Source organism: Eumetopias jubatus, unplaced genomic scaffold, assembly GCF_037043125.1.
Source record: "Eumetopias jubatus isolate StellerSeaLion01/CBP00866 unplaced genomic scaffold, mEumJub1_p1.0 scaffold_1, whole genome shotgun sequence".
NCBI lineage: Eukaryota > Metazoa > Chordata > Mammalia > Carnivora > Otariidae > Eumetopias > Eumetopias jubatus.
The window spans coordinates 49,337,023-49,363,310 of NW_028274807.1; the positions used below are offsets into that span (position 1 = coordinate 49,337,023).

Genomic DNA, 26,288 nt, shown 5'->3' on the forward strand with positions numbered 1-26,288 from the left:
TGCTGTAAGTGTTAATTTGGGCAACATTTTTGGGAAAAAATGTTAGTATGTATCAAAAGCCTTAAAAAATTCCATATTCTTTGATGCTACACCCACAAATTTGGAAGAATATTCTAAAATATTTATCATATCTGATCTATCATTGATATTTAAAATACTAAAACTTAGGAACAAACTGGATGTTCAGCAGTGAGGAAATGGCTAGGTGAATTATGGAGAACTAGTGATTTGGGAGCTCATACAGGCACTAAATTATATAAAGTTATTTATAAAACAGAAAAAAAAGATTGGTTCTATTTTATCTTCTACCTTTCTATCTTCTTGGTATTTTTATCCTTGGAAATATGTGATTCCTTAAAATTTAAATGATTTGAAATATGAAGTGAAAGAATCAGCATATATAATTGTATGTACAATGAACCTCATTTGTATAATATATGATAGACTGTAAGGAAATACATCAACAGGTTGACAGTGGTTATTTATGCATGGTAGGATTGTGAATCATTTTGTTTTGATGTTTTTCTTATTTTCCAAAATTTCTATAACGATCACATGCTGATAATCTGGAATATGATCATCAGACTTCTAGTATGACTATGGTTTAGGGCTGAATCTCTTTAGTGTTCTAATTAGAACTATAGAGAGTGAAATGAGTAACTAAATCAGTTTCTCAAATGGCAGTGATAGTGAAAGTAGGTGAAAAAGAAAACTGAGAAATCCCCAAATATGTGTTTGTGTTGATAAAAATAATTAAGATCAAGAGCAAATGGTGCAGAGGGAGGCCTGCAGGAAGCAGTGTGGGGAGAGGTGGCAGGAGAAACAGGGAAGAAAAGTCAATGTTGAGGGGTCCCGGTGGTAGCAGATTTCAGAAACAGCCAGGAGAGATGCACACCCAGAAGGAGAGGGTACCACTCTGAGTGGGAGTTGCCAGGAACAAGGCTGAAAACCAACAAGCCAACAGCCCTGGAGGATGTGGAGAATGAAGGGATAGAGAATGATCAGAGCTTCAGAAGTGGCAGAACTCAGAAAGTACCAGGAAAATATACCTTCTAAAAAGTGAAAGATTCACCTGGGAAGACAAGGGCCTTGGTGGAAAAGGCTTGTAAATGAAGCTGAGGAACATGGAACTGATAGTAGAACTCTTGAACATCTTTAGGTTCAGAGAGGCAGGGAAAACTCAACTATACAATTAGTGCACATTAAATGGAAACTTGTCTGTCTCTGTAAAACAAAGGCAGGGTAACCTTGAGTTGAGGAAATCCTTGAGGAAGGTCATTACTGTTCCACATTGCCCAAAGAGTCCTCAGAAAAGGACAGGTCTAGGGAAATACAACTCTTTCAAATGTGAATGGTAAGCAATGAAGATACTGCTTACAGTGTTCCAATGTACTACACGAGAAATGTAAAAAAATAGCTGAGAAAAAAAATTTAAAGATAAAGTAAACTCACTGGAAAAGGTTGCTATGAAACAGATAAGATTTGCAATTAGACATTGCAACATTAATTTTTTTACTGAAAAGTAACCATAAAGCAACAAAAGCAAAATTAAACAAATGGAATTATATCAAGCTAAAATCTTCTGCACAGCAAAGGAAATCATCAACAAAATGAAAAGGCAATCTACTGAATAGGAGAATAGGACAAAATATTTACAAAGCATATATCTGATGAGAGGCTAATATCTAAAATATATAAAGGAACACCTGGGTGACTCAGTTGGTTAAGTGTCCAATTCTCGATACCAGTTCAGGTCATGATCTCAGGGTCATGAGATTGAAACTGGAGTGGGGCTGTGTACTCAGTGGGGAGTCTGCTTGAGATTCTCTCTCTCTGTCTCCCTCTGTCCCACTTCAGTAAATAAATAAATCTTAAAAAAATAAAATATATAAAGCACTCCTATAACTCAACAGTAAAAAAACAATCTCATCAAAAAATGGGCAGAAGATATGAATAGATATTTTCTAAAGAAGACATAGAGATGGCCAGCTGGTACCTGAAAAGCTGTTCAACACCATCAATCATCAAAGAAATGCAAACAAATACTAAATAGAGATATCACCTCACACCTGTTAGAATGACTACATCAAAAAGATAAGAAATCACAAGTGTTGGTGAGGATGTGGAGCAAAGGGAACTCTTGTGCACTGTTGGTGGGAATGTAAATTGGTACAGCCGCTATGGAAAACACTATGGAGGTTCCCCAAAAAATTAAAAATAGAATCACTATTTGATCCAGCAATTCCACTCTTGGGTACTTATGCAAGAAAATGAAAACACTAACTTAAAAAGATATATGCACCTCCATGCTCATTGCATTATTTAAAATAGCCAAAACATGGAAACAACCTAAGTGTCCATTGATTGGTGAATGGATAAAGAAGTTGTGAATGGATATCATATGGGAAAAAAAAAACACCTCTCATAGATATCATAGATACAGAGGACAGATTAGTGGTTGTCAGACACGGAGACTTGGGGGTGAGAGAAATGGGTGAAGGAAGTCAAAGGTTAAAAAAAAAAGAAAGAAAGAAAGAAAGAAAAGGAATTGAAACGGGCAAACAGAGAAGAGAAGAACAATAAGGGAAGGAAAGAAAGAATAAGGAGGCAAGGGTGAAGAGAGGAGACAAGGGCAAGGAAAGGAATGGAAGGAAAGGGAAGGAAAGAGAAGGTAAGTAAACAAGAAAAAAAGAAAAATTGATTTCCTTCTTTGTAGTAAAAATAAATGACCTGAAAACATTCCTGGGAAGATTGAGTAGATAGAGTTTTGCCTATTCCTCCTGCTAAGTACAAAAAAATCCCTTAATATTATATACAAAATAAATATAAAAATATAAAAAGATGTAGATTAGGTTCAACCAGCTAGGTACTTTGAGACCTGATGAATGATATGTGGTGAGTTCCCTGGGTTTTCTTTTTGTCTCATATATTCCAGACTTAGAGCTGAAGAAGTTAGTAACTCAGAAATATCAGGGGGCATGGATATAAATGAATGAATGGGTGATAAACCTGTCCAAATGAATGAATGAATGATGATCAAGCCTGTCCCCTCAAGCCAAAGTAAAACAGAAAACTTACACAATAATTGTACTACTCTAGTTTAACACCACAAAATAAAACCACAAAATAAACTGTGGCTTCATTCCCACCCAGGCCAACAAAGACTGAGTGGACAGCTAAATTTCCAACCTTGTCTGGCTGTAACAGGGTATCCCAATCTCCCCTATGGGATGATTTCAGAGAAGGCGAGTGGGGATTCTCTACTTCTACTCTCACCTGGCAATAGTGAAATACCCTTACATGCCCCATTGGGTTGATGTCAAAGGAGTCCCAGTGGAGAGTCAGGCATTTACTATTACCCCACAGTAACAAGACCATAGTCCTTGGGGTGTTGGTGGAAGGCCACTCCTACCCCAGCTAGTCAAGGAGATATTAGTGGGTGCCTAATGGGGAGTAGAAACTCCCACCCTACCCAGCATTAACAAGATCCCCACTCCTTGGGGGTCAAGAAAGTCCAAGAAGGAGTCTGGATTTCTACTCCTATTTGGCAATAATGACACAGCATCCCTCCTTCCCTGATGAAGCGTTGGCAAAGGAAACCAGCTAAAATACAAGGTTTATATAAGATCCTGAGTCTCATAAAATAATGGTCCAAATGTCCTAGGTTCAGTAAAAATCACTTGTCACAACAACAATCAGGAAGATCTCAAAATGAATGGAAAAAGGACAAAAATAAATGTGACAGGGAGTTCAGAATTATCTAAAAAAAGATTTTAAAGCAGTCATCATAAAAAGTTTTAATAGGCAATAGCAAACATGCTTATAACAAATGGAAAAATAGAAAGCCTTAACAATGAAGTGGGAAGTTTCTGAACAGAAATGGAAGACATAAAGAAGAAACAAATGGAAAATTTAGTACTTAAAAATACAATAATAAACAAGAAAATTAAATATGTAGCTACCCTACAATCTAGCAATTGCATTCCTGGACATTTTTCTCAGTGATTATGAGGTTTATATAAGAGACTCACACACAAAAAATGTGTAAACAAATATTAATGATAACTTTATTTGCAGTAGCCAAAAACTGGAAAAAAATGGATATTCTTCAATAGGTAAATAATTTAACTGTGGTATATCCATGGCATGAAATACTACTCCTAAATAAAAAAGAATGGGTTATTGAGAACCTGCGAGCGCTTTTGGAATTATGGCGGCGGTAGATATCCAAGATAATCTGCTGGAAATCTCTTGGGTTGACAGTTCCTGGATCCCTATTTTGAACAGTGGAAGTGTCCTGGATTACTTTTCAGAAAGAAGTAATCCTTTTTTATGACAGAACATGTAATAATGAGGTGGTCAAAATGCAGAGACTAACATTAGAACACTGAAATCAAATGGTTGGAGTGGAATACATCCTTTTACATGCTCAAGAGCCCATTCTTTTTATCATTCGGAAGCAACAGCGGCAGTCCCCTACCCAAGTAGGCTGATTACTATATCATTGCTGGAGTGATCTATCAAGCGCCAGACTTGGGGTCAGTTATAAACTCTAGGGTGCTTACTGCAGTGCATGGCATTCAGTCAGCTTTTGATGAAGCTCTGTCATACTGTAGATATCATCCTTCCAAAGGGTATTGGTGGCACTTCAAAGATCACGAAGAGCAAGATAAAGTCAAACCTAAAGCCAGAAGGAAAGAAGAACCAAGCTCTATTTTTCAGAGACAGCGTGTGGATGCTTTACTCCTAGACCTTAGACAGAAATTTCCACCCAAATTTGTGTAGCAAAAGTCTGGAGAAAAGCCTGTCCCAGTGGATCAGACAAAGAAAGAGGCAGAACCTATACCAGAAACTGTAAAATTGGAGGAGAAGGAGACCACAAAGAACGTCCAACAGATAGTGAGCACCAAAGGCCCCCCTGAAAAACGAATGAGACTTCAGTGAGCAATGGGTAGGAGAGAAGCTTGCAAGACTCCTCTTGCCCATTATTGATACCTCATTACTGTGACAGGCTCTTGAACTTTAAAACTCTTCGTCACAACCCTTCCATTTGTATGAATGTGCTTGTTCTTTAAAAAAAAGATTGTAAGGATCCTCATGCTTTTGATATGAATATTTTTTATGTATGTTTTGTAACCTTTCCCCTATTGGACTTGAGCAGCCTCCTTACTCAAATGTATACTGCTATATACATCTAAAAACAAAATAAAGGTATTTGTGTAAATCAGAAAAAAAAAGAATGGGTTATTGATACACATAACACAGATGTATTCTAGATAATTACAGAGTAAAAAAATCAGATCCCAAAAAGGTTACAGATTGCATGATTCCATTTATATAGCACTTTGAAAAGATGAAATTTTATTAGGAAGGTTATTCTAATGTCTAAATGAAGTTCTCTTAAAAAAAGAATCATAGTGATGGCATGGTCCCTGGGTGGCTCAGTCGACTGGTTAAGCGTCCACCTCTTGATTTTGGCTCAGGTCATGATCTCAGGGTCATGGGATCAAGCCCTGCTTTGGTCTCCACACTCAGCAGGGAGTCTGCTTGAGATTCTCTCTCTCTCTCCCTCCCGTCTGTCCCTTCCCCCACTTGTGTGCTCTCTCTCTCTCTCAAATAAATAAATAAATCTTTAAAAAAATTGTAGTGATAGTGATAGAATTATAACTCATGTAGGACAGTAAAAGGGAAGGCTACAAGAATGAGAAAGGGGAAATGAAGGGGGGGAATCGGAGGGGGAGATGAACCATGAGAGACCATGGACTCTGAGAAACAAACTGAGGGTTCTAGAGGGGAGGGGGTGGGGGGATGGCTTAGCCTGGTGATGGGTATTAAGGAGGGCACATATTGCATGGAGCCCTGGGTGTTACATGCAAACAATGAATCATGGAACACTGCATCAAATACTAATTATGTAATGTATGGTGATTAACATAACATAATAAAAAATACTTATTAATTACTAACAGATTGTGCTGATAGACATTTTTACTAAAATTGAATATAAAAATTTTGAGTATAAATGCATATTGAAAGTAAAGCATATTATCTTTAACACACACATACGTATGATATTATGATAAAAACGTAAGTCTATGGGGATTAAGGAGTGTATTTGTTGTGATGAGCACCAGGTGATGTATGGAATTGTTAAATCACTATATTGTACACCTGAAACTAATTTAACACTGTATGTTAAATGGAATTTAAAATTAAATATAATTAAAAAAAAAAGAATGAGGGGAACTGGAAGAATTTAATGTGGAATAGGAAAAAAATGTGTTACAGAAACATTTCTGTAAAACAGGAGGAAGACACAATTAGGTGTTCTACGGAAAATAGACACAGCAGAAAGCACAGTATGGGACAGAGAAAATAAAAGTAGGAAGATGCAAATTAAAAGAAACAAATATAAAGGGAAAGACAAAAAGGATTAGAGTAGAAAGGATAGAAATAAAATGTAGGCCAAGGGAATCCAATACATGTCTAATATACATAATTGGAATTCCCCCTTTCCCACAAAGAATCCAAAATAGTAGAATAGAACAAGCAATTAAAAATATATTCCAGGAATACTTCCCTAAATTGAAAGAAGACTTACGTCAACATAAAGAAAGGATGCCCTGGATGAAATCAAAGGTTTCATCAAGTGAAAACAAGGGGAACTATAAAAAGACATAGTCAGAAATATAATAAAAATGGGAGACTTTAATTCCCCTCTCAGGAAACTCAGATCTGGTAGCCAATAATTAGGTAAAGGTATAGACGATCTGAATGACATAGTCAGTGAGCTATATATTAAGAGCTGACAATGCTTAACAATATGAAAACAGAAAGTCACCACTATGTAGAAGTTTAAAACACTTAAATAACACTTGGATCAGAATTGGAAATATGAAGCAAAATTTTGCAATAAATAAAGTTCTTTGAAAAAACCTAATCAAGAAAAGGGATGAACAAATCCACAAAATACCCCAAAACATGGAAATGGCCCTACCAGATATTATAATGAATAATAGTTCTAAAATTATTCAAGAAATGTGATATTATGCAAGATTAGCCACATAGACAAAAATTAGAATAGTGAGTTGAGAAATAGATCCAAAACATATGGGAATTTATGATATGATAGACTGTGCTATCACAAATTGGTAGAATAAACAGATTTTAAAAATAGTGTTGGACAGTGCATAACCATGAGGAAAATATTGTCCTGGATCTATAGTTCATTTAATATACCATAATAAACTTTAAATAGATTATTAATTTAGATGCAAAACTACAGCTTTAAAAGTGGCAGAAGAAACCATATTAACATAAGAAATATTTTTAAAACTTTGGAGTAAGAATGATCCATCTTTGGTTCAAATACAGACATACCTTGGAGATATTGTGGGTTTGGTTCCAGACCACTCCAGTAAAGCACATATTTCAATACAGTGAGTCAATTGAATTTTTTGACTTCCCAGTGGATATAAAGTTATGTTTAAATTATACTGTAGTCTATTAAGTGTGCAATAGCATTGTGCCTAAAAAACAATGTACATACCTTCATTAAAATACAGTTTATTGCTAAAAAAAATGGCTAACCATTGTCTGAGCTTACCTGTTTGTTGGTGGAATGTCTTGCCTCAGTGTTGATAGATGCTGACTGGCCAGGGTGGTGGTTGCTGAGGGCTGGGGTGGCTGTGGCAATTTCTTAAAATAAGACAGCAATGAAGTTTGCCACATTGGTTGACTGTTCCTTTCACTAACGATTTCTCTGTAGTATGCAGTGCTGTTTGATTTTATCCACATTTTACCCACAGTAGAACTTCTTTGAAAACTGGAGTCAATCATCTCAAACTCTGCTGTTTTAACAACTGATTTTATATAAAATCCTTTGTTGTCATTTCAATAATCTTCACAGCATCTTCACTGGGAGTAGTTTCCATATTAAGAAACCACGTTCTTTGCTCATCCATAAGAAACATCTCATTTGTTAAAATTTTATCATGGGATTGCAGTAATTCAGTCACATTTTCACACTCCATTTCTAATTCCTAGTTCTCTTGCTATTTTCCCCACATCTGCAGTTACTTCCGCCATAGAAGTCTTGAACCCCTCCAAGTCATCCATGAGGCTTGGGGTCAACTTCTTCCAAAGTCCAGTCATTTGATATTTTGACCTTCTTCATGGCATCCAGAATGGTGAATCCTTTCCAGGTTTTCAATTAACTTTGCCCAGATCCGTCAAAGGAATCACTATCAATGGCACCTATAGCCTTACTAAATGTATTTCTTAAATAATAAGACTTGAAGTCAAAATTACTCCTTGATCCTTGGGTTGCAGAATGGATATCGTGTGAACTTGCTGGGTAACCTGCTGCAGCTTCTACATCAGCACTTGCTGCTTCACCTTCTACTTTGATGTTATGGAGACGGCTTCTTTCTTTAAACCTCATGAACCAACCTCTGCGAATTTCAAACTCTTCTTCTGTAGCTTCCTCATCTCCCTCAGCTTTCATAGAACTGAAGAGATTTAGGGCTTTGTTCTGGATTAGCTTTTGGCTTAAGGGAATGTTTTGGCTAGTTTGATCTGCCCTCCAGACTGCTAAGACTTTTTTTCATATCAGTTATGAGGCTGTTTCACTTTCTTATCATTCGTGTCTTTACTGGAATAGCCCTTTTAATTTCTTTCAAGAACTTTTCCTTTGCTTTCACAACTTGGCTAACTGGTGCAGGAGGCCTAGTTTTCAGCCTGTCTCAGCTTTCAACATGCCTTCCTCACTAAGCTTAATTGTTTCTAGCTTTTGATTTAAAATGAGAGATGTGTGACTCTTCTTTTCACTTGAACAATTAGAGGCCATTGTAGGGCTATTAAATGGCCTAATTTCAATATTATTGCATCTCAGAGAATAGGGAGGCCTGAGGAGAGAAAAAGAGATGGGGGAACATCTGGTCGGTGGAACAGTCAGAACACACATTTATCAGTTAACTTCACTGTCTTATAGGGGCATAGTTTGGGGGGATGCAAATTACAATAGCAACATTAAACATCACTGATCACAGATCACCGTAACAAATATAATAATAATGGAAAAGTTTGAAATATTTTGAGAATTACCAAAATGTGACACAGAGACAGGAAGTAAGCAAATGCTGTTGCAAAAATGGTGCCACTGGACTTGCTCGAGGCAGGGTTGCCACCAACCTTCAATTTGTAAAAATCACCATCTCTGCAAGCACAATAAAGTAAGCACAATGAAACAAGATATGACTTACTAAAAGCCATACGATAAAATATTGAAAATTTAACATAAAAATAAAGCTCCTGTGTATGTATGAACACAGACACACAAGCACACTCAAGAAATGTCCAAAGCTAATCAACAAAGTAAAACAATTTGCAACTTATATAACAAACAAGGCACTAGTATTCCTAGCACATAAAGAACCTGTAGGAATCAGAAGGAAAAAGCCAACAACAAAATAGAAATTTAGGCAAAGGACATAAACAATTTTCAGATAAAGAAATACAGATGGTTCTAATGTATATGAAAAGGTGCACATAGTCATTTCCACTGACAAAAATGCAAATTAAAATTATATGGTGACAGTTTATTTTTCCTACCCAATAGTGAACAATCCAATTTTTTTCCCCATATACTCCATTGGTGTAGCTCTGGGGGAAATAAGGATTTTTTTTCATACATTACTGGGGGAGTACAAAATGCAACAATATTTATAGAGGGCAATGTGGCAAAATCTATTAAATGATATTGTACAGATAATTCTGCATATGTTCAAAATAATGTCTTATAAGGCTATTCATTATTACTTTGTAAAAAGCAGATTTAAAACAATGCAAAGTTATGTAAATAGGGACCTGATTAAGTAAACACTGGTGTATGTGTGTGATGGAATACTGTATAGTATGCAAAAAGAATGAGGTGGCTTGCTAAATACTCATATGGAAAGATCCCTAAAATACCTTGCTAAATTTTTTAAAAGGCAAGGGACAAAACAACGTAGATAGTGTGCTATTTTTTTTTTTTTTTTTTTTAAGGAGGAAACAAGAAGAATTCATTGCTTCAGCTTCTCTATGTATATACCCTGGGAGGATGCAGTAGCGAGTGAGGTCACCTCTGGCAGATCTGAATGTGGAGGTGGAATGGTGTGGACAGAGGCAATGGTGGGGGGGAGCCTTTTCACTACATATATTTTATACTGTTTGGATTTTTGAACCTTATGAAAGTATAATCCCTCTAAAATTTGATGGTACTATTATAATCAGAAATTGATCTGTTTAAACTTTACTATCTAGGTCACTCTTGTCGTATTTGTTGAGTTAGCTTATGCTCTTATTAAATATCTGTAACATGGCATGATTTTGTTAGCTCTTAATACTGCAGAAATTAGTTTACAATTTCCAGTGGGTTGGTAATCTCCAGTAATATCCTGTTTTCATATTCCCTAAAATGTAGCTGTGACAAAGATCCTCAGACCACCGTCATTGAAAATGGCAGAAGCCAGCAGGGCCGGTTTTCCTTTGAAGTGTTCCGATTTGTGAAACACAAGAATCAGAAAATGTCCACCGTCTTCCTGCACTGTGTTACCAAGCTCTGCAGAGCTGATGACTGCCCCTTCCTTATGCCTGTATGTTTCTTAGCAACTTTATTCTAAATTGTCAAATTGATCTAAGCTGAAAGGTTATCCAGTGTTAGGGACTAATTTCTATATGGAAAGTGAATATGCATCAGGCCAAACAGTTTGAAGTAGGGTTTATTTATTTATTCATGCAGTAGAGATCTATTGAATGCCTACTTTGTGCCAAGCATAATACTGGGAAAACAGACATGTGTGCATAAATTCTGAACTCATTTAGCTGATCTTTGAGGACCATGAAACAGTCATGGAAGAAAATACGACAAAAATGTTATGGTACAAATGCAGACGCATGCATGGATTGTTGTAAGAGGCAGTATTGGCCATTGTGAGAGAGCTAGAACAGGGGAGATCGGGAGGCTTCATGGAAGACATGAAACCCGGGGTGTGACTCTGAAGATGGATGAACCCCAAAGGGACAAAATCAAGAGTGTGAGAGACACCCCATTCCAAAGGCTGACCAAATTCACAGACACATAAGACAGAATAACCAGGGAACTACCAGACCTTCAGTAAGTTTATGGGACAGAGTAGAGGATGATTGGAAAACCTAGGGAGGGGGTAGGGCTGGCTCTAGAAAGGTAGATTTGGGACTGACAGCCCAGGAGTCCCTCGGATTACGAGTGAGAAGTTATAAAATACGTGTGGATCTGAATTGCATACAGCCATCATATTAATCCATTTCCTAGTGAATAAAAAAAGATATCTATTTCTGACAGTCCCCCTAAGGTCACATCAATATTAACCTGAGAAAAATGAAGGCACATTTTAAAATTTGAAATAGCTTTAATACATTTTTATTTATGCTCAAATTCATGCATTTCTTCACAACAATTGATTACTTTAGTCCTAACTAGCTATAGCAGATGGGGTTAAATGGCGAGTCCACATTACCTTGACTGCGCTGACCAAAATTCCAGAAAAAGATTTATTAAAGTCTTGAGAGAAATAAAAGTAGAAAAGTTTGATAAACACAGCTCTTTTTCAGGAGAATCATTGAGCTATGTAAATTAATGGGGCAAAGCACAATTATAATAGAAGGAAATAAGAAATATGGCCCAAGCCAGAATAAGGAACACTGTAGCAGTTATATGCAAAGTAATTAAATAAACGCACAGAAGTAAATGAATAAAATTAAACATGTGGTATCTCTTCCAAAAGAATCTGCTTTCCAAATGGCCATAAAGAACCAATTTTGTGCCGGTGTGGAATTTCATTTGTTTTCGTTAACACCTCAGATTTGCGGCCACAGAGAAAGGAGAGATGTGGGGAGGAGGTCCACTTGGAGCCCCCAGAGCACGTCTGGAAACGCCGTCCTCTCTGCTGGTCCCATCATTACTCGGAGTGGTAGGAACATTCCTCTTTTTGTGTGTAGTAATAGATTGTTCCAAAATGGCTTATTACTTGGCTTCTAAGGAGAACTCAAAGTGGTTTCTAAACAGCACTAATTAACTGTGAAACAAGATAAACTGCTAAGCAACTTTAATTTCACAGTAGTTTCCTGTTTACTCAACTTTCACACAAAGGGCAATATTGTCTTTACAGTATTTCCCTTTTTACACACACACACACACACACACACACACACACAAAGTATACAAATTTACCATGCTGGACATGTTTCATTCTCCTTTTTCCCTGCCCTGCTCTCTGCCCCTGAAGACTGGCCTGTGTGAACTGCACCCCACTCCCCCAACTGCTTTGCCATCCGGCGTTTGGTTGGGTTTGGTTTGGCCAGTAGGTGGTGCTATCAGAGGATGGGAGTGAAGTTCATAGGGTTCCTCCCAGACAACTTTTTCCACAGGGCGAGAAACCTTCCCATAGCCCAGGGAACTTGACTTTCTCTGTGAATTCCCTATATTTTTTAAATAGTCCTATTAAACTTTTCTTAAAATGCCCAGTTTGAGTACCATTTGTTTCTTCCCAGGATCCTGGATATTACATACCCCTTCCAGTGCACCCAACCACGGTCATGAATGTAGTAGACACAACTGCTTATACACATATAGTCTCGTATATACAAATATTTGTGCATGAATGTACATGCGCACACACTCTCCAAAGGGATATTGCTTTATATCAGTGTGAACCCGGAGACATTCAGAATCAACTGGGTACAACAGACAGGCAGGGTAAACAACACAAAGTTAAGTCCGAAAAGCTGGTTCTAGCTCCAGTTTTTGTCTAAACAAGCTACATGACGTGGGGTTTTATGTCACCTCTCTGGGCAAATATTTCTTCACTTTTAAAACGAAGGGTTTGAAGAAGTTGCCTTTAAGATTCTTACTCTATAACTCTAAATTTGTCTTAAGAAAAGCAGAATAGATTATCTTTACTTTTTCTCCCATGCGTCCTGTTCCACAGTGAAAAAGAAAGTTTTGCCTGAAATAGGTAATGAAGCAAAAAATGGTTTTGGCCTAAAAAGTTCAGACAATTGATTGAATTATTCACTCCTCAGTGTTTGTGTAGACATAGCATTATTTAAAAACAAGCTAAAGTGTTTTTAAAAATAATGCGGAAATTTATTAAATATGAAATTTCCAACTTAGTCTGCACTCCCTGAGGTTTGGTATGTGTTTTGAATGGTTTAAAAATGACCGATTTGTGGTTTGTGAAAGGCCCAATTCTTATCTCTGTCTGGCTGTCAGAAATAGCTCATAGAATTACACTGCATGGAAACTCAACTCTGGTTGCCAATAATTAGGAATGCTTTTGGGTAGGCCCAATAAAAAATATTTTTATATCTGTGGAGCATATCTAGAGTCAGTTTTATATAAGAGAAAAAAAAAACCCTTGAAAGTGGCATCTCTCTGCCCATGTTGAGTAGATGGCTTTTCCTCCTTATTTAACCTCCTTGCTTCCTTACCTGGGCCAAATCAAATTTAGATATTACACATTTTAATTAATTTGTTAGTGTAAGAAGGGTCTTTTGAGCTATGTAAATTGTTAATGTAGGTCTTTTTACAAAGACCAACATTTTTAAGATCACCAAATCCCAGTAAAGATTAACCAAGTAGAAGTTTCTAATTCTACCATAGCCAACCCGCCGTGCAGGTTTGTAGGTTTCACCTACACCATACTCCCTTGCCCCAGATATATGTGCTCAAACCTCAAACAGCTAATGCCTTGATCACAATGCCTCTGATGTGATGCCTGAATTTCTTCCTTTCCAATTTCAATCCATTCTCACCTCAAGGATAACATTCATTTTCCAGCACACTAGTGTTGTCTTAGTAACCTCAGTCTCCTCACCAGCAAAGCCCCCAAAGAATCATGTTCACACATTCCAGATGCCCTTCATTCCTCTCTTACTTTCTGTGGATTTATTTTTTATAATTTTGATAAATAGCCATATGATGGTGTTCATTTCTGGGCAATCATGGTGACCTCACTGTGTAGAGGACCATGTATAACAATGTTTACATTATGATACTATAGTATCATAATTTAAAAAATTATTTTTTTAAAATCTATATAAATACAGAACTCAGAAATCAAGCCATATCCAGCCACAGGAAAATCCCATGTAAACATAGCTTAATGACCAGGGCTACTTTTTTTTCTCAGTTTGACTTTATTTTTACCTTAGGTCAGCTAGAATTTATCTCTCCAGGTCCTGTGGCCGATTTTATATAGACAAGTCCAATTTCAGGCTTGATTTACTCTCTTCAAAGCTCTCTGGTACTTGGAATTTTTGCTCTGTTTACTCATTGAACCACTCCTTTCCCCTAGACATCCAACTTAGGTCAAGTTTAATAAGTTGTTAAAGCTCAGTACTTTTGTTTTGTTTTAATGAAATCAAAGACATTCTGGTTATTTTACCCAACATTGTAAATCCTTTCGTTGGTTGATTTAAGAAAATATTCACATCTTCAAAGTTTCAAATCCTCAAAACTCCTGAAGTGTTCTTATTTTACACCTCCACATGGTAAAACTATTCAGTAGGGAAATGCTTATCATGGGGTACAATTCTGGAAATTCACAATTGCAACTACTGGAAAGCAATAGTACCTAATTGTTTTATTACATAAATTCCAATGGAGAAGTCCAAGACAAGCTATTCAACTCATGTCATTGAGTTTTATGGGGAGTTAATAATTCATTCAAACCTCCACATGAGACAGGCACTCTGCTAGGAACAGGGAATACACTAGAGAACAGGTCATAGTCTTTGCTCTTAGGAATCTTAGTGTTCAAAAGTAGACCTGGATTATTAACAAACATAACACAATGCAGGGTAAAAAGTTTGGAAATTCTCAGGGTGCCTGAGTGGGCTCAGTCAGTTGGACTTCTCTTGAATGGATTGCTCTGGTTATGATCTCAGGGTTGTGAGATCGAGCCCTTGGTCAGCTCTGTGCTGGGTGTGGAGTCTGCTTAAGATACTCTCTCTCTTGGGCACTGGGGTGGCTCGGTTGAGCTTCCAACACTTGATTTTGGCTCAGGTCACGATCTTATGGTCCTGGGATCGAGGCCCGAATCAGACTCTGCAGTCAGCGGGGAGTCGGCTTGATGATTATCTCCCTCGCCCTCTGCCCCTCCCCCTGCTCTCTCTCTCTCTCTCTCTCAAATAAAATAAATAAATCTTTTAAAAAAGTTCTCTCTCTCCCTGCCCCTCAGCCCCTTCTCCCTTCCTCTCAAAAAAAAAAAAAAATTGGAAGTTCTGAATTTGAAATATGTGGTTCATTTTACTATATAGGTAGGTAATTGAGGATTAAAAAATAGTTTGCTGGTGCTAAGAAAGAAAAAATATTTATTCTGTACATATCTTTGCACTAATGTTTACTTTTTCCATTTCTACTACTTATATAAGGGAAAAGCAGAGAAAAAGAATTTATCTGCTCCTTCTGGCTTTCCAACAGCCATGGTATTGCTCCTGTCACTTTCCTCCTATGGGTCCTCAGCTAGCTGCATGCTTTTTGAAGAGCCCACCAAGTTTAGTATTCCAACCTGTTCTAATTCCAGAAGGTTTCTTTTAGGATATATGTACATGGTAAGACCAAGTGCGTGTAAGAGAAAAAAAAAAAACAAAAACAGAGTGTGTGGTGAAAAAAGTCTCCTAGAAAATGTCTACCTCCCCTTTGGGGCTCGATCAAATTGCAGGATACTGGAAATTGAAGGAAACCGGAAATAGCAACTAGATAAAGTGATTCTCTCTACCTTTATCCACTATCAAATGCAATTCCAAATAGTATTCAAATAGTACATGCTTTGGTTTTAGCCGCCTGCCAGAGGTAGGACGCTTGCAGTTTTTCAGAGTCCTGGAACCTGTGGCTGGTATGGCTCATGTGACAGTTTGTCTCATGTGAAGATTTTGTCCATAGCCCCGTCATCGTGAGTGACACCTGGAGTAGTGTTCTTACACGAGTGTTGGTGCTAATATGGGAGAGGAGGGAATATTCTGACTTCTTTAATTAACTTCAGGATGCAGAAAATAGTGCAGGCAGCCAGTCCTAGCACTTTCACCTAATTTGGGACACGTAGGAGGAAGGAGCTTTCTAGTCTTAAAAATAAATAAATAAATAAATAAATAAATAAATAAATGAATAAACAAATAAATAAGTAAATAAAACCAAATAAGTGTGATTTGTAAACAAAGAATAACTTTGAAAAAGGAATTTTAGAGCATTATATATTCTCCTCCATGTTCCAGAGAGGCAGCTTATCTTGGGAATCCTTTGGAAGAATTGATCACAGTTCATTCATTCTATCCATTTCTATGAGAAACAAATGTCTTTATAAAATGGTGTTTGTTCGACGTTAGGGTTTTCCTAAGGGTGTCCTATAATAAAAATTTGTGCTTTTTTTTTTCTTTTTGTCCTATAGTGGTGTGCTACACCATTCTAAAGAATACTATAAATGAGCACTCTATTAATTTGGAGCATTGTACTTCAGGCTCAAACAGCAGAATCATCATTTTGCCGAGACTCATATGTCTTAAAAGAAATGGTATCAGATGGCTTATAAATGTCACACCAGGTTCTCCCAATCAGTTGTTTCAAATACTAATCCTGGGGTTTCATAGCTTGATATATTTATCTTTAAAAATATTTTCCATACTTGGCTAGTTTATATTATTTTAGAAAAAGGAGTCTGAAACTGAACTTTTATTTAAACATATGTTTACTTCATCATGGAGCCTAGGACAGATGGAAGTTTCTTCATCTGTAAAATGGGGGTAGCAATAATGGCGAAACCATATGGCTGTTACACGAGGACAAAATGTAATGACATGAAGCAGCACTTTGTAAACTGTATGGCATTACACACATGTTAATTGTAATAATATTTATACTCCCAAATCAAACAGTCAACTGCACATGTTTTATAGTTCAGATAACGGACACTCAAACACACATACACACCCACATATTTAAGAACAAAAATGAAATCCACTAATTGTAGAAGATCAGGGGTTAATGGCTATACAATTAGCAAATGGGTTTAACACAAGTTGGGAAACCAGGCGAATGCATTCATTACATCCATTATTATGTTTGCCAGGGATAAGGAAAATATCAACAGCTTTCATCTTTAACTTAACAGACAAAACCCCCTACAACTCAAGATTAGGAATCATGTTTTCCTTTCATTTAGTTACTAAGTGTGAATTTATCTTTTTGGAAGTTAAAATGATGTTTTTGCAGATTATGATGGGCAAATTGGCAACACTTAAAATAGAGCGGCACTAAATAATGAATACTTCTCTAAAACAAAATAACAAATGGCAGGTTATAGGCCTATAAAAAATATAATAGCTGTTAACAATTACTGCCCCCACTAACCTGACTAAAGAGATAATGACAAAGCAAGGTTGGCAGGAAAGAATATCGGATAGTATATTTTGTGATTTCATTTGTACGTCCAGGGCACTGGCAGGGTGTGGGCTTGTGGAATGGATAGATAATAAAATCTCAGACACGTGGAACAGAAAATGGGAAAGCATAATGGTTTAGGAAGATTTTCATGATTCCCTTACCCATGGATCTTGTGGGAGAAGGTGAGGCCACATGTAGGTAAAAAGTAATCACAGAATTATAATAAACATAAGTAAATATTTAGATTTACAATATCACTTTTCTTTTTCTTTTCTCTCCCAGATGAGACTCCAACCAACAATTCACAGCTTGGTAAGATAATGAACATACACTGAAAATAAAAGTATGATTTTTAAAAATTTTAAGTATTTTTGATGATTAGTTGCAAAACTCTAAACAACTAAATATGATGAGTTCTGATTTTACCAGTTTGTTATATTTTACATAACAGTTCACTGAGGACTTCTGAACTCATATGTGACCTGTTGGTCAATTTTTATAGCATTTTATAGATGAATTTTTTTTTTTTTGGCAGCCCAAGGGATACCAGACCTCTAAACTGCATGATCCTTTGGTTATTGGATTGAATTATAGTCAAATAGATTATAGCATGAATCAATGTCATGCTGTTACTTTACAAGATACTAGAGACAGATGTTTTGCAGGTATAAATTGGGATAAGGTGAGATAAATCTGATATTGGATGTTTCCACTGTGTGTATTTTATTGCTTGCAGGTTCTCCAAGTGAACCTCCTTTCCGACTGAATGCTGTCACCAGTGCACTGATATCAGGAATGGTCATTCTGGGAGTCATGAGCTTTTCCCTTCTCCTGTGCTCACTGGCCCTTCTACATAGGAAGGCATCCACAAGTTTGGTGTTGAATGGCATAAGAAACCCAGTCTTTGACTGATTGTAACAGGTCCCTCCTCTTGGGAGAAGGATTCACTGACCATACCATGAGTGACTGGTCAGTGTTTCATCCAAACTGAATGCCAGCCAGCATTTGATATTTGTAGACTTGATAGATTTCAGTGTAGCTCGTTAGCATGATGATAGTGAAAGAATTTTGATGATATTGTTCTTGTCACTTATGTATTTGGTCAGCCCGATTTGTATGGCACCAATGGGTATAATGACAATAAGCAAACAATATTCAGGATTTAGATCTTTCAGGATCAGTCATATTTCGTTTTATTTCAATTTTCTTTTGATTATTGGTTGTTATAGAGATAAAAGATGGGCATAGAAAAAATACATTTGTTATATTTTTCCCCCTAAACATTGAAACCCAATGTGATGGCATTTAGATTTGTATATGTGGTCCTAAAATGAAAGTTACTTTTTTGTTTTATTCCAGATAATTCCAGCTTGGGGATATGTTTTAATTGGACTGGCCAATTTGGACACCTGAGATTTAATTACTTATTCTATGACCTGTGTTTTTGGCTGATTTCCATGTCTGATGACATTCATTAAAAAAACAAAACAAAACAAAACAACAAACTCTTGGGAAATGTATCTTAACCTGGAGCATCTACTTGTGTAGCAAACAGTAAAAATAATCATTAACCTCTAACGGATACTAGGTGACCCTAGATCATTAGTCATTTGGATAGAAATGGCTGTGATCAGTTTTCTCCTGGTTCAAGGGAGAACATCAGCACATGTTGACTCTCCTCCCAGGTAAACAGCTCAGCTGTTTTTGCAGCTGTGCTTCCAGCAGGGAGGCAACTGTAAAGATCATTATTCTTCATTCAAGAGCCATTACATGGGAAAACAAACCATAGCTGTGGGAGAGGACAGTGTCCCCACACATACACATAGGGTTCCCATGGGGGTTTTTAACAACCTAGCTTCCTTTTTTTCCCCCCCTGTGACAAAGAGGAAACAGGGTAAGTGTGTTTTGAAGAACACTGTTGGAGTCTTTATGAAAAAATGTCCTTTTCCCACAAATTTCTGATGCTGGCTAAACAAAGAATCTGGAGGAGCCCTACTCATTCAGGTGTCTTCTTGAAAGTATCATGATTGCCATGGAATAAACAGTATTTTCCTATGTAGTAAACTGTAGGAAGTATGTGGTCCTTTATCAGTTTTGCAAAAAATTTTTAAAAGCCAAGTTTTAAGCAGCCTATGTTTTTACAAAAAAAAAAAAAATCAACCTTCCCTTTTTTCAGCCTATGTACACAACTGAATAGAACAATTCAGAGACAAACATCAAAACCTAGAATGTGTGGCTACTTGAAGTGCTATGTTACCTGTAACCACTGCTGTAGAGACTAATTTCTATTCACCATTTGTGACCCATTATTCAGAACTTAATTTACTATATTATATGCAAATCACTATGCAATTTTAAATTTGTTTCAAATGAAGTAACTATGCTCTGAAATTAATAATTAAATCAATCATCAAATCAAAAAACACCTTTTCTCCAATTTGCCTGAACAGATCAGAAGAAAGTGTTTATATTATAATCATTAGCTATATGATTGCCTCAGCTTTCTCTTTCAAGGTTTAGATACAGTCAAAGTGAAATGGGATCTGGAAAGTCTTTGGATAATTTATCCAATATTACAAAAGTCTAACACTTAAAAAGCCAAACTCCTCTTCCCTGTGTTACTTCAAAATCCCTTTGAAGTGACCATTCTGAACTTTATCTGTATTAAAAATTTATTTTCTACTTTAAAGGGAAAAATCTTACAGAAAAAAAAATATGGACCATGGATGCTACTTATGTGAACTTATATGTACATGGATAGTGTTAAAATAGTCTGGTAAATCTATTTCAGATACTTTAAGTGAATTCCCATTAATCTGAGGATTAAGGCCTGTGAATAGGACTTTATCGCTGAAACCAGTTGGTCAGTTTGATTTTGTGCTTTGGGGATGGCGACTGTTTCAGGTGTTGACCTTTTACATTCTATATACCATTTTTTAAAATTGAATAATGGACACATCATTTTGCAAGCAACTTACATCTCACATTATTTTTTTGCCACCCTGTCACCATAAATGGGGGAATCAGAGCTATAATGAGACAAACCAGTTTTGTTTTATATAGCTTTGTTCTTCTCAACCTGCAATTATATGTAGTATTTAGTTGCACTGAATATTTTGGTTACTGTAGTGTAAAAGCCTTACAAAATATGTGCAAATGTTCCTTCAGTTTTAATACCTCAAACTGTTTTTTGTTTTTGTTTTTGTTTTTGTACTTCAGGGGTAAGGTCTGATTACATGTAAAAGATGATCGTTTAATAAAATAATTACAAATGAATATCTTTAAAATAGTCACCTGGTTTTTTAAAAGGGATTTCTCTTTCCTACTCTCAACATTCTCTTCCTACTTTCACAAACTTTAAGAAAGATTGAACTTAAAATAAGCTACCTAATGCAACAGGGTAGGGCAGTGATCTCTGAAGCTAGATGAAGTTTGTTCTCTCCATACTGAGCTTCCTGGTTACGGCTCTGTGTCAGGAGACATATTCAGATCAGCTGACGGTAAAGAAGTGCACTTTACCTTGAGTTTGAGTACTGACTAACAGTGAGCCTAAAATTTTTAAAACTTTGAGGGGAAATTCAGAACTGGAAAGACAAGGAGCTCAGCCTCTGCCTAGAGTTTCACAGGCTCTCATGACAGTTCCCAGGGTCCGGCTGTCATCCCTTGTTTTGGGAAGTGACACAGAGTTGAGGAAAAAAGAATTTCCTGACCCAGGAAGAATCTAATCTTACAGAAATGAGTACTCTCTGGGTCTCCAAGTGCTGGCGTTTAGCTTTGGGAGCATCACAGAAATGATGGTTCAGGAAGGGACATTGTCAGCTGTGGAAAATGTAAGGTAGTAAACTTCTAGAAGTGAGAAAAGAGCAGGAGAAGAAGTCCATGGGAGACACTCGTTTGTGAACACACATGAGGCATAATCTGAAGGATTTCCAGAGCACTTGGAGAGAATTATAACAGGATGGAGAGCCTTCTATTATGACTGTGGAGGCTATTAAGCTAGTACACATTGGCTTTCATTCCATATTTATAAGGGAAAAAGCAAGTCGATCACAGATCAATTGCTTTTGAGAATGAGGTTCCTCAATTATTTACAAGTGGGGAGACATTTAATATAAAACAATCCAAACTTGTAATTTAGAAAAACAAGTAGTTAGATAGTAAATAAAACAAATGCCAGGACTACCTGTTGTATTAGTCAGCATTCTCCAGGAAAAAAGAACTAATGGGATATATGTACTGTATATAAAGAGATTTATTTTAAGGAATTAGTTTACATAATTATGGAGGCTGACAAGTCTCACGATCCGCAGTCATCAAGGCCCAGGAGAACTGGTGGTGTAGTTCTAGCCTGGGTCCAAAGGTCCCAGGAGAGCAGATGGTGTATTTCCAGTCTGAAAGTTAGCATCTTAAGACCCCAAAAGAGCTATTATTTCCATTCAGTTTCAAAGACAGGAATAAACCAGTGTCCCAGCTTGAAAAACAGTCCGGTGGAAACCATTCTCTCCTAGTCACAGGATGTTCAGCCTTTTTGTTCTAACCAGACTCTTTCAAATGACTAAATGAGGCCACCCACATCAGGGAGGGCAATCTGCTTTACTCATTTATTCAAATGTTAGTTTCATCCAGAAACACCTCACGGGCACACCCAGAATAATGTTTGACCAAATACCTGGTGACCTGTGATCCAGTCAAGTTGATACAAAATAAACATCACAGCTGGTAAACTTGCAAACCCACCGTCCATATGTCCGGTACTTCTGAAAACCAAAAGTCCTAATCAATCTAGTAACAGTAACAGAATGAATTAATAAAAATACTACAAAATTTGGCAGTCTGTGAGTGCAATGATTTTGAAACACTAAATGTCTAAAGGTAGGGACTTAGGAGCAGAGGGTCCTCTTTTATGTTAGCTAATAATATGGATCAAATAGATAAAAGGGCCATGAGTAGGTGGACAGTGATGAGCTCCAAAGTCATGCCAAATTATCCTATAGCATCAGGAGAAACAGAACAGAAGGAGGCTTGGCATCAAAGTACTGAGGGGCCCACATTCCGCAGGGCTGGCCCTGGAGCATAGTGAGTGATGACATCAGCAGGGACAATAGGCCAGAGCAGTAAAGAACATAAAACAGCAAAGCAGAGATACTGGGAGCAAATGTGGCAAAGGAAGTACTGGAGGCTGGGAGGAGAGGCACCTCCTTAGTGGGAATGAGTTCACTAGTGGGAGACAAAGGGAGAATCTCTGATAGCTGTTACCCATATTTCTCCTGATGGTGGCCCATCTCCTTCAGAGGCTGAAAGGAAGTGGAAACTGGATAAACATGTCACCTTTTCATGTTTGTGAGAATGTCTTGCCTGATTGTTTGTTGGTAAACAGCATCAGTCTCTACAAATTTGAATAACACAGGAGAACTGAAAAATAACCTTGGTTAATGCCACTTTTTGCTGAGATAGCTGGGAAAGAATTAGTTTGGGGCTTTCTGCTCACAGGTACTAGACAGAAGATTTGGAAATCTCTGCTCAGTAAACTTCATTTGTAAAATGCTTCGTATTCTTGAAAAAGTGAGATCGAGAGCTCAGATTGTTATCTCTGCATAGTTCAAAGCTCCAGTTTCCTTTGCCTCAAGTATCTGGATATTTTCTGTTTTACTTAAATTGCTGACATAATTACCTCAATTTTCCCTTTCATTTTCCATGTTGAAAGATGAAGTGCCATCATTATATGGAGGTTTAGTGAAAATCAATGTGGCCCAAATTTTGAGGTTAGTTTTCATCAAGAGTAGAGCTCTATTAGCATTGCCCAAAGAGGAATCCATTACTGAATAGTCCTGCTAGTTTGGCTAATCAACTAACACTGGAAGATCCTGGGAGAGTTATGGTTTGACAATTTCATGCAACCTTGCCTGAAAGCTATACAGGTCCCTAAGCTAGTTCTCCTCTTGTATGTAGTTGGTAACTTTTTCTTTTTTCCAGTAGTGAACAATTGACTAAAATGAAAAATTAATCAAGAAGAAATATAGTACTTTTTAGAAGTTATTTACCACTTGGGAATTGGAAATGATTCACTTTTTAAAAGGTATTGTTTTCCTAACATATATTTTGATGTTGCTAAAATGAGGTGGCAGAGAATAATGCACAGTTCCCACTGGTGAGAGAAAGGGGACCCGGGAATCTCTCTTAAATCCTACAGAGATAAATCACCTTTTTGGCATCACCCTCACTCTTGAAATACAAACTGGAACAAAGGTGATTCACTATCTCTCATCAAGAGATTTATTAAAACTTTAATCCTTTTTTTTCCACTTTGTCACTGGTTATGTAATGAAAATTTCTCTCATTTTACACCACCATCCTTGATCTGTAGCCTTTATCCCATGATCCAAAATAGAGGTCCAAAAACAGAGGCAAAGGGCATCAGTAATGTAAAGAAGTTTCCTGGGAGCTGCCACAGGACACTTTCATATTCCACTGGCCAGAACTTAGTCGCATAGTCACACTACCGGCAAGGGTGTCTGGGAAATATACTGTGGCTGTCCACGTGCCTAGGGTTATCAGAGGATCTGACTTAAGCCTGTATTACTCACATAATGTCATCATTTACTCATGACCTTAGAATGGTAGTTATATTGATTTATGTACAAGGATGTTTATCACTGTATTATTTTTAATCAAAAAGTGTTAGATGCCACTTAAATGTTCCCAAATGCAGAATTCTTAGATGTACTGTAGTACTTTTCTGGGAAATAAGAATATGTAGACCCTGAAAGTCGGCTATAAAAAACCTTTACCAAATAAGAATATGCTGGAATATGAAAAGAAAGAACACCGAACCGTATCCATAATATAAGCTCACACAGAAAAATGACAGGAAGGAAACTGATAGAAATGTTAACTAAGGTCAGTAAGGAGAAGTAATTGGTTTTAATTTTAACCTTCTTATATGGCTATCTAGCATGTTTCTTTTTCTGAGAAACTATCCAAGTAACTTAAACAAGAAAGTAATTTTAGTTTTCTAGTAATTTAGAAGTTGAAGAAAATGTTTTGTATATATTATTGAGATAATTGTCTCAATTTTAAACTTTATTTCATTTCAGCTACTGAAAAAAAGTACATATTTAATAAGCATGCACATAAAACCCAAATCTTTTTTTATTTATTTTTATTATTATATTATGTTAATCACCATACATTACAACATTAGTTTTTGATGTAGTGTTCCATGATTCATTGTTTGCGTATAACACCCAGTGCTCCATTCAGTACCTGCTCTCTTTAATACCCATCACCAGGCTAACCCATCCCCCCAACCCCTCCCCTCTAGAACCTTCAGTTTGGTTCTCAGAGTCCATAGTCTGTCATGGTTCATCTCCCCCTCCGATTTCCCCCCCTTCATTCTTCCCCTCCTGCTATCTTCTTCTTTTTCTTCTTTTTTTTTTTTAACATATAATGTATTATTTCTTTCAGAGGTATAGGTCTGTGATTCAACAGTCTTACACAATTCACAGCACTCACCATAGCACATACCCTCCCCAATGTCTATCACCCAGCCACCCCATCCCTCCCACCCCCCACCACTCCAGCAACCTTCAGTCTGTTTCCTGATTAAGAATTCTTCATATCGGTGAGGTCATATGATACATGTCTTTCTCTGATTGACTTATTTCACTCAGCATAATACCCTCCAGTTCCATCCACGTTGTTGCAAATGGCAAGAGTTTATTCCTTTTGATGGCTGCATAATATTGCGTTGTATATATATACCCCTTCCTCTTTACCCATTCATCTGTTGATGGACATCTTGGCTCTTTCCACAGTTTGGCTATTGTGGACTTTGCTGCTATAAACATCGGGGTGCACGTACCCTTCGGATCCCTACATTTGCATCTTTGGGGTAAATACCTAGTAGTGCAATTGCTGAGTCATAGGGTAGCTCTATTTTCAACTTTTTGAGGAACCTCCATACTGTTTTCCAGAGTGGCTGCACCAGCTTGCATTCCCACCAACAGTGTAGGAGGGTTCCCCTTTCTCCACATCCCCATCAACGTCTGTCGTTTCCTGACTTGTTAATTTTAGCCATTCTGACTGGTGTGAGGTGGTATCTCATTGAGGTTTTGATTTGGATTTCCCTGATGCCGAGTGATGTTGAGCACTTTTTCATGTGTCTGTTGGTCATTTGGATGTCTTCTTTGGAAAAATGTCTGTTCATGTCTTCTGCCCATTTCTTCATTGGATCATGTGTTCTTTGGGTGTTGAGTTTAACAAGTTCTTTATGGATTTTGGATACTAGCCCTTTATCTGATATGTCATTTGCAAATATCTTCTCCCATTCCATTGGTTGTCTTTTGGTTTTGTTGACTGTTTCTTTTGCTGTGCAAAAGCTTTTTATCTTGATGAAGTCCCCATAGTTCATTTTTGCCCTTGCTTCCCTTGCCTTTGGCAATGTTTCTAGGAAGAAGTTGCTGTGGCTGAGGTCGAAGAGGTTGCTGCCTGTGTTCTTCTTTAGGATTTTGATGGATTCCTGTCTCACATTTAGGTCTTTCAGCCATTTTGAGTCTATTTTTGTGTGTGGTGTAAGGAAATGGTCCAGTTTCATTCTTCTGCATGTGGCTGTCCAATTTTCCCAACACCATTTGTGGAAGAGACTGTCTTTTTTCCATTGGACATTCTTTCCTGCTTTGTCAAAGATTAGTTGACCATAGAGTTGAGAGTGCATTTCTGGGCTCTCTATTCTGTTCCATTAATGTAGGTGTCTGTTTTTGTGCCAGTACCATACTGTCTTGATGATAACAGCTTTGTAATAGAGCTTGAAGTCTGGAATTGTGATGCC

At 37.1% G+C, this 26,288-nt stretch overlaps 1 protein-coding gene and 1 pseudogene across 1 annotated transcript in view; both read left to right on the forward strand.

Moving 5' to 3' along the window:
* The window catches only part of ZPLD1 (zona pellucida like domain containing 1), a 43,667-nt gene extending 25,294 nt beyond the window's left edge, over window positions 1–18,373 (forward strand). The window contains exons 7-10 of the mRNA XM_028119210.1: window positions 10,466–10,637; window positions 11,885–11,993; window positions 17,744–17,773; window positions 18,198–18,373. Of these exons, the coding sequence (XP_027975011.1) occupies window positions 10,466–10,637; window positions 11,885–11,993; window positions 17,744–17,773; window positions 18,198–18,373 (487 nt within the window). The remainder of the gene's footprint in view (window positions 1–10,465; window positions 10,638–11,884; window positions 11,994–17,743; window positions 17,774–18,197) is intronic.
* Window positions 4,211–5,059, forward strand: LOC114221095 (mediator of RNA polymerase II transcription subunit 6 pseudogene; annotated as a pseudogene).
* Window positions 18,374–26,288: the final 7,915 nt, after the last annotated feature.